Source organism: Lactuca virosa, chromosome 6 (assembly GCF_052849685.1).
Source record: "Lactuca virosa cultivar CGN04683 chromosome 6, Lactuca_virosa_CGN04683_v6, whole genome shotgun sequence".
NCBI classification, from domain to species: Eukaryota; Viridiplantae; Streptophyta; class Magnoliopsida; order Asterales; family Asteraceae; genus Lactuca; species Lactuca virosa.
The window spans coordinates 118942003-118951364 of record NC_136431.1 but is presented as its reverse complement, the minus strand read 5'-3'; the positions used below and the strand labels follow the sequence as shown (position 1 = coordinate 118951364).

The 9362-nt window shown below is 33.7% G+C and overlaps 2 protein-coding genes across 2 annotated transcripts; one reads left to right on the top strand and one right to left on the bottom strand.

The window, feature by feature from the left end:
• Window positions 1-366: 366 nt before the first annotated feature.
• LOC145119585 (selenium-binding protein 1-like) lies at window positions 367-2836 on the top strand. Its single transcript, XM_079055260.1, has 7 exons — window positions 367-643; window positions 985-1180; window positions 1278-1505; window positions 1583-1814; window positions 1901-2008; window positions 2099-2371; window positions 2451-2836. The coding sequence occupies exons 1-7, from the start codon at window positions 487-489 to the stop codon at window positions 2730-2732; spliced, it is 1476 nt and encodes a 491-aa protein (XP_078911386.1). The 5' UTR covers window positions 367-486; the 3' UTR covers window positions 2733-2836.
• Window positions 2837-5961: 3125 nt separating this feature from the next.
• On the bottom strand, window positions 5962-9015 carry LOC145122591 (uncharacterized). Its single transcript, XM_079058169.1, has 7 exons — window positions 8139-9015; window positions 7871-7967; window positions 7448-7767; window positions 7257-7359; window positions 6472-7160; window positions 6283-6381; window positions 5962-6197 (listed from the first exon to the last, which is right to left on the bottom strand). The coding sequence occupies exons 1-7, from the start codon at window positions 8892-8894 to the stop codon at window positions 6111-6113; spliced, it is 2151 nt and encodes a 716-aa protein (XP_078914295.1). The 5' UTR covers window positions 8895-9015; the 3' UTR covers window positions 5962-6110.
• Between the last annotated feature and the right edge of the window lie 347 nt (window positions 9016-9362).

Sequence of the window (9362 nt, the reverse complement as noted above, 5' to 3'; positions counted from 1 at the left end):
GGCTTCTTTTAATTTTGTTAACATTAAAATTGATAAATAAGAAATTATGTAATTTATTTTTCACAATATAAATATAAATCGATCATTTAGTCTTATTCAAACAAATTATTTGGTATTCAGCTATTTTATTTAATGTGAAAAAAAACCCATAAATATAACTTTTATTAAAAATACATAATAAAAACTAAATTACGTAAAGGATGTAAAAACAAATATAAATCCATACTCCATGTGAAATTGTGAATATATTAATACTATGTAAAGGGCTAATAATGCAAGTCACATGAAGTTGGAGGAGGTAAAAAACAAATATAATCCCATACTCTATGTTAAGTCTTGAGATACATCCAAATTGACTCACGTGAAATGAGGATGTATCTGCCACCTCCCACCAATCTCCCATTTTCCTCTATATGTATTTAAAGTTTCAGCTAGTAGTAGTGCTACATAAGTGATTTACAGTCGATTGAGAGAGAAAGAAAGAAGATGGGTACGGAAGTTGTGACTCCCCAACATGCTTCGATCGGTGATACTCCGGTGCCGGACCAGAGCTGCTGCAAGAAAGGACCTGGTTATGCCACACCGCTTGACGCCATGGCTGGTCCTAGAGAATCTATCATCTACGTCACTTGCGTCTACACCGGTATCTACTTATCTCTACCCCCATCTTCTCCGATCTGATTTATGTTAACTTCAGTTTTGAGTTCTATGTTCCGGTAAGACTTGAATCCGAAGTCCGTTACTTTGCTTCGAGGAAGAACTACAAATTTTGTATCTACGTACATGTTTGAGTGTGTGTTGATTGATCGGTCTTTACTAGTTCTGATAAGATTTATCATGTTATGATGTGAATTATCGATTATGCTAACATGATTGGAAATTGAAGAATCGAGATTGATCTCGACCCTGTTAACTGATATTTTGGGGAACAAAACCCTAGTAGTTGTTTGTAATTTGAGAATACCTTTCTTTGTTTATAAATAGGAACAGGAAAGGAAAAACCAGATTTCCTGGGAACAGTGGATGTCGATCCAACGTCGGAAACCTACTCGCAAGTCATCCACCGGCTGCCGATGCCTAATTTAGGCGACGAATTGCATCATTCCGGTTGGAACGCTTGCAGTTCTTGCTACAACGATTCAAACACTTCCCGTCGTTTCCTTGTTCTGCCGGCGCTTGTGTACATCTCTGCAACTCCCAACACGACACCTGTTTATTTACTTTTCAGCTGTGAATTTAACTTCAATTGCTAAAAAGTTTCTATTTCATTTTTCCAGATCTGGTCGGATATACGCCATTGACACACAAAAGAATCCACGAGCTCCCACCTTCCATAAAGCAGTCGAGCCTAATGAGATCTCAAGCAAAACCGGTCTCGCATATCCCCACACTGCTCATTGTCTTGCTTCTGGCGACATAATGGTTTCTTGTCTTGGAGACAAAGATGGAAAAGCAGAAGGAAACGGGTTTCTTCTTCTTGACTCGGATTTCAATGTCAAAGGAAGGTAAGCACCACATTTACACAGTTTAAACCTGCATATGTAGGGCTCATTTGTACTGACTGATACTGATTAAATTCCAGATGGGAAAAACCCGGACATAGTCCATTGTTTGGGTATGATTATTGGTACCAACCTCGACATAATACCATGATCAGTACATCATGGGGAGCTCCTGCTGCTTTCACTAAGGGATTCAACCTTCAAGATGTATCAGATGGTTTATATGGTCGACATTTACATGTCTATAACTGGCCAGATGGTGAACTAAAACAAACAATTGATTTAGGCCCTGATGGACTTCTGCCATTAGAGGTAAGCTCCAGAAACTTTGAATAAAAAAAAAAAAAAATGTTCATCTTCATGAATCCACATTGGTTAAATTATCAATTATCAAACAGATAAGGTTCTTGCATGACCCGAGTAAAGACACAGGGTTTGTTGGATGTGCATTAAGCAGCAACATGGTGCGGTTTTTCAAGACTTCAGATGGATCATGGAGCCATGAGGTAAAAATTTGAATCGGAATGTGAAATTCCATTTCATGATGTGTTTTGTTTTTTTTTTTTTTTAATCATTGTGTGGATTGGTGAATTTAGGTGGTGATTAAGGTGAAACCAGTGAAGGTCCAAAACTGGATTTTACCAGAAATGCCAGGGCTTATAACGGATTTTTTAATTTCTCTTGATGATCGATTCCTTTACTTTGTGAATTGGTTACATGGAGATATTCGACAATATAACATTGTGGACCCCAAGAATCCGGTTTTGGTGGGTCAAGTTTGGGTAGGTGGGTTGTTTCAGAAAGGAAGCGCGGTTGTTGCTGAAAATGAAGATGGTACAACTTACCAGGTTGAGATTCCGGAGATCAAGGTATGGAATTGGAATTGGAATTGTTGATTCCATTGTTTTGTGGAATGGAATTGGATTATGATTGTTTGATTTTATATAGGGACACCGATTGATTGGGGGCCCACAGATGATTCAACTGAGCTTAGATGGGAAGCGATTATATGTTACAAATTCATTATTTAGCAAATGGGACAAGCAGTTTTATCCAGAGGTGGTGGAGAAAGGATCTCACATGTTACAGATTGATGTGGAGACTGAGAAAGGTGGACTTTGTATAAACCCTAATTTCTATGTTGACTTTGGGGATGAACCAGATGGGGCTTGTTTGGCTCATGAAATGAGGTATCCAGGTGGTGATTGCACTTCAGATATATGGATTTGAATTTTCAACCATAAGAATAAAGATCTTGAATTTTTAGTTTATGGAAATGTGAGATATATGTACTACTAGTATTTGAAATAAAGTTTCCATTTTAGTTTTGTTTATGATGATGAGTATGCACTTAGTTATGATGCACTATATATATTTTGATTAACAGATAATGATATTGTTTGAATCCGTAATAGTTATTAATTATAATTTAATAAAAGTATCATCTTTAATTATCAATTGGCATAACTCATATTATACTTGATTAATCATTCAAAATATATATATATATATATATATATATATATATATATATATATATGGAAAATGTTTTGAAATGGAGTAGTAGGGAGGGTTAAAAACATGGTTGTTTAAGATCTCAATTTTGACTTTAACATCTTACAATCTTAAGATTATGTAAGATGAAAAGCAATCACAAAGTCTTTAGGACTGATTTTGAAGCAAGTTTCTTATTGGGATCTTAGGATCTAGACTAGGATCGTAAGATCTTATTAGTGATCGGACTAAGTATGAGACTCATGTATTACGTGGGTTTATTTAAAAGAAAAAAATAAATATAAAATTCTAAACATTTCAGAAGTTTAAATTTATAAGAAAAATGAAAAAAATATTGAATTATAAAAATTAAAGTGTTTTTTTCTATAATTTAAACAAATAATTTAGATAAATAAATAAAGGAAATTAATGAAATTTTAATTTAGTAATTTTGAAATTAAAAGGAAAGTTCATTAAGGAAATTAATATACATTTATTATTGCATTTATTTAAATACTATATGGAATTAATAAAATAGAAAAACCATAAAATGACATGTGGAATAAAAATTAATTCAAAATAACTACAAAATGACATTTGACAAATTAAGTGTGACAAGTGGCATAAAAACTTTCATTTATTAGAGTAGACTAGTTTATAACCCGTGAGAACCACGGTTATAAAATTAATTAAACTTTCATAGTAAAAACTTAAAATTATTAATCAATTATTTCAAATAAATTATTTTAAATAAATTATTTCAAATAAATTATTAATTAAGAGATATTCTTTTAGTTATATAAAATTATAATCGTTGATTTAAATAAATACAGAAAATTATATCACCACATATATTAATTTAATTTCTAATAAATTTAATTTTTTTTATTCTAATGTTGTTAATTTAATATAATTGGAATGTGAAATTTAAAATTCAAAATTTGAAATTTGAAATTTGAAATTAAGAATCAATTATTAATTTAATGTAATTAGAGTGGGAAATTTAAAATTTAAGAGTTAAAATAAAGAATTAATAGGTTGACATGTGGCATCATAGGTGACATATAATATTAATGAGGATTTATAATATAGTAACACTTGTCAATAGTATAATAAACTTATTCATTTATTAGAATAGAGAGATTGTATAGTCAATTCTTTACTCTTCTAAACTTTAAGAGATTAGCATTTCTACTCAACACATGCATAGCTTAATAGGACATGTTCATAAAATAACACATTGGATGTCTTTATTGTACAAAATGAAATTTTAGAAATAGGGCGATTTAAAGACTTGATTACGAGGGTGTTCGAGTCGTTGATGCCAAAGAGACCAGCTTGAAGACAAAAAAAATAATAAGTGAGGTGGTGATGGAACATTTTAAAGAGGATCGGTGTTGTCACATTGGATAGAGGTTACTAGCTCCTGTAATTCTTAACAATAAAATTAAAAATGTCAAACTCATTAGTCAGGGTGGGTCGTGCTAATAGGTGGGGCAGCTTGAGCGATGGTCCAGGGCCTCCAAAAAATTTGGGACCCATTTTTATATACCTTATTATGTTAGTATAGAACAAGAAAAACTGAACGGAAAAAGGAAAGAAAATGAAGCCAAAACAAAATTAGTAATGAATACTAACAGTGCGATTCTTTTGGCATAATCATCGCATTAAGTCTCTTACAACCATCGATCGAAGGACTATATGAATCAATTCTATTTTTTTTTTCAACAATAACAAAAGAATCGATTTTAGTTTTTTCACGTAACCTTCTGATTTCTGATTTTAGTATCTTTTTTTATTTCTACTTTCAGTCTTTCTCGATACATTGATTTTGATAATCTAGTTTCACACATGGTCTCGTCTAAATTGTAAGATTATGTTATCGATCTTCACTTCTTTTAAGTTAGTTTTTTGATTAAAAAAAAGTTAATTTATGTGTTTTCTTTCTAATTTTATGGAGATAACTTGAAACTTCAATATCACAAGTTTTGAAACCCTTGATTATGGAGCCTAGAAAACGATTCAAAAATTGTTATCTTTGTTGTTCGAAAACAATTCAACATCACAAGTTCACAACTAAGTGTTTTTGTTTTCTTTACTTGTTTTTTTCTCATTGTTTTAAAACTTTAAAATAATAACATGTTGTCTAGAAACATTTATTTGGTGGTGAGAATAAAAAAGTAAAAAACAAAAAACCGAACTAGTATTGTTACAAAAACAATAGAATGATAAATTTTTAATACTGCCCATTTAAAAAACAAAAAAGCACCTCCTTTACTAAAAAAATTTAATGTAAGACCTCATTTTTTTTGTTATCTTCGGACCTCAAATCAAGTTGGACCAGCCTATCAATAGTGCACCCATTTCCAACAAATAAAATGAGGCTCATAGAAATTCGTAGTATACATGCGTTATCAATTATCATGGACATGATACGTACCCATCCTCCTTAAATCATTCAAATTTCAAAGAGAACGCATTAAAAAGTTGTGGCAGCCTGGCAGGGTCATGGGTTTGTCGACTGAACTGGGCCAAAGCCCAGTCTGTTGAGACTGATCAGGAGGTTGGTATTTTTGGGTTGGAAGCAACATGGGCCTGAGGTTCTACTGTCATAAAACTCATGGGTTTTTTGAAATGGCAAATATAACAAGCTACTCTTAAATTATTTCACACCACCTATGTCCACCTAGAGCAAAAAGGTTCGAATATTCACTATTTTTATTGAATTTTACATAAACCGAATTTATTTTGAATTTTAAATAGGTTTTGGTTTGTAAAATAAAAAGCAAATAGTTTTAAAAAATAAGTATTTATTAATATTTGTAAACAAATGACAAGTCTACGTTAACAACTTTTTAAGTAATTATAAACATAATTTCTTACTATATAAGCAACAATTTTTTAAATAATTATAAACATAATTTCTTACTATATAAGCGTATTTTATAAAGTAAAAAAGCCTGTATAAAACAAAAAGGAAATAACAAAAATGATTGCAATCCAAAACTAAACTTGAAACATTCTGTGTATCACATAAAATGTAGAAGACGACTCTTCTGCTTACAACTTACAAATCCAAATTCATTTCCTGTAATCATCAAAGAACACAACAATTCACCTCTCACCCTTTCTCATTTTCTTGTCTGAAATAACTTTTTCTTCAATCTTATTCGCAAATGTCACCTTTGGCCTCAACAAAGTCTGTCACATCACAAAAACCAACTTCCCCATTTTAGTTTTTAATCACAGATCTCCAAAATAAATAAAATTTAATATTTTAACTCACCATGCTTCTGCAATGAAAACTTAGATCCTCATTCATTTGTGCCAATCTTGCCCTTGCTACTTCTTCCTTATACAATGACTTTTCACACACTTCTTTCACCTAATAACAAAGAAGTTGAAAGTATAATGTTAAATGGAATGATGTAACAAACAAATGAATGAAAGGAGTCTTGAAAAGATGATGTAATACCTCATTAGAATCACCACCAGTTCTTTCCAGAATGTTCCTGAGAGAATTCATGTCATTGATGAGCTCCAATGCAACCTCTTCAGCATCATGCATTTGGTTTCTTGAAAACTCAAATGATCTTTCAGCATGAAGACGAAAAGAAGTGCAATTCAAACAGTTGCAGATCCCTCTGCATCCTCTTGGGGTTCTTTTCAAAATCCCATTTTTAGAAATATCACGATTAATTAAGGGAGTATTTAGTGGTGCAATCTGCAATAAAGATTCATGTGTGCTTCCATTAACTGCCTTCTGATTGTCATTTGTATCAACACTTGGCACAATTTCTAGATTAGAAGTTGTTACTTCAACTAATTTCAGATCTTTAATAGGTGATTCCTGTTCCAGCTTCATCAAAGTGTCAGCTTCAGCTTGTAACTTCATGTCTGAATGTGAAGTTGACTCGGTCAACTTTGTATCTGGTCCATGAGTATCCACAAGATTGTCATTTGAAACTTGAGCAACTGTTGTTGTACTTTCAAATGATGTTTCAATTGGATTCAGAGTAGAAGTAGGAGAATCTGATTTCTCATCTGCAGTGGTTTGAGATTCATCCACAATAATACTCTGATTAATCAAAGATGGTGTTGGTGGTTGTTGGTTTTGCTCTGAAGTGTTCTCAGGTTTTGAAAGCTGGTTGCTTTTTGAAACACCTATTCAGAAAGCCCAAAAAAAAAAGTTAAGCTAAATTAGCAACCTGGATTGCAAAGATTTTGTAAGAAATGAAACTAACGTAAGTGAAGTATTACCTGAATCATCTCCTGAAACACTCATCAAGAATGGAAGCAATCTTCTGTGACTAAAGGATGTTGGAGTTTGCAGCATCTTCATCCTGGAACATGATTTGAGTACCTAATAAAAAATAAAAAATCCACATCAGAATTCATGATACTTAAAGAGTGAAAGTTGCCATATTAGAGCAAGGAAGGGTGAAGATTACCAGATTGGACGATGAGACAGAATCATTGTTTTCATTGCTGAAATTTTTTACAGTGTCAGCATCTGCTGTCTTTTGAAGCACTTCAGGAGTTTTATCAAGATTGGGTTTATTATAGATGTCTGAATCCGGTGGTGTCATCTGTAGGCACTCCTCCATTGTTTCATTAAAAGCGTCTTCATGACTTTTCTGAATCGCATCAGACAATCCTGATTTGTTATTAGTTGGTGCAGTATCAACCTCCTGGTCTTTATTGGGAACCATGTTACTTGATTTCTGAACTTTAGGTAATGTCGCCTCTACTATCTCAAAATTTGGAGAATCTGTCAACAAAAATCAAGAATTAGCAGAAGCTAGAGGTGTAAATTGTAATCCATGAGATGGGTATGTATAAAAATGAATAGAAGCGATTGAGTTGATATGTACCATCTGTCCCTAGCTCCGTTAAATAAGGGAGCAACCTTCTATAGCTGAATGACTTCGAACTTATGAAGACCTTCTTCTTGCTACGCGGATTTGTCACCTATCATTTGATTCCGTAAAAAAATCATCAGTACATAGTTAGTCAACGTATAATGAACATCATCAGTCTGATGTAAACCTGAAATTTGACAAATGCGTAACGAATTTGCAGTTTTCAAGGAACTGAAGAAGCAGTAGATACAGGAAATCGAATAAGTTAATCGTATCTTACCGAATATTGGCTCTTAATCATAGAACCTTGGGTATCTCTGATTTCGTTTGTAGCAGAAATGATACCATTCTTTTCTCCAGCCCCCTTGTTTTGCTCAGAATCTGCTACTCTTGGTGTCATCTCAACAAACTCATCAGCTTCAGTGACATTGTTCTCATTGACCAGAGAAGAATCCACGATATTTTCCGAGCTAGATTTCCGATCGAAGGCTACAGAGCTAGAAAGCCCCAAATTACCATGACCAGCATCGCTTTCAGGATCAGCTTCCATGACATTGTTCTCACTAACCAGAAAATAATCCACTGTATTTTCCGATGTAGGTTTCGGATCGATGGCAACAGAGCTAGAAACCCCCAAATCACCATGACCAGCATCGCCTTCAAGAGAAGACATGTTAGGGTTAGGGTTTCCATCATACGTCTTCTGAAAGCCCATGTCAGCTTTCAAATCGACGTTTCCAGAACTCAAAACCTCGTCTGTAATCGTTGTAGGAGAAAACACCCTCCTCGCGCGAAGATCCTTGACTGCGACTCCACTTGTAACGTGATCAGCCGTGAATCCCCATGGTTCTTGCTTTGTAAGTGCCCTTGTTGTCCCTTCAAGCGACAAGAGAGGGTTACTGTTTCGAACGGAGTCGGGTCGAGCGTATCCGGATCTGTGTCGGTGAACATAGACCTGTGACTTGCTTCGGGTGAAAATGCCATCAGATATCGATGACTGATGCTTCCTCTTCCGAGATCTGAGACCTGCTTCCATCGCCTATCTTCTTCTGAGCTAATGTTTTTACGGCGTTAGGGTTTTCCTCCAAATCGGACAGTGGTGGGAGGCGCCTAAAGAAGAGTGAAAATGCGGCGGGAGTGACTACAAAAAATGTGGTGACGTCTGAAATATAGCGGGAATGCTATATGGGTTGGCGGGAAATCATTATTTGCCATGAAAGATAAAATCGCGTTTATATGGTTTAAAAATTATATGTTTTTCGTATAAAAAAAAAAAATCGATTGTGTATTAATGGTTCAATTTCAAATATCTTATGCGGTTTTTGTCCATATAGTTCGTAATGTTATGTGTTTTTGGTTCAAACCCAACATGAAATGACGAATATGTCTTTTTATATTTTTTATTTTTTATTACTATTTTCATTAATAAATAAATTAAAAAAATATAAAGTAACACCTCTCTCTCTCTCTCTCTCTCTCTCTCTCTCTCTCTCTCTCTCTCTCT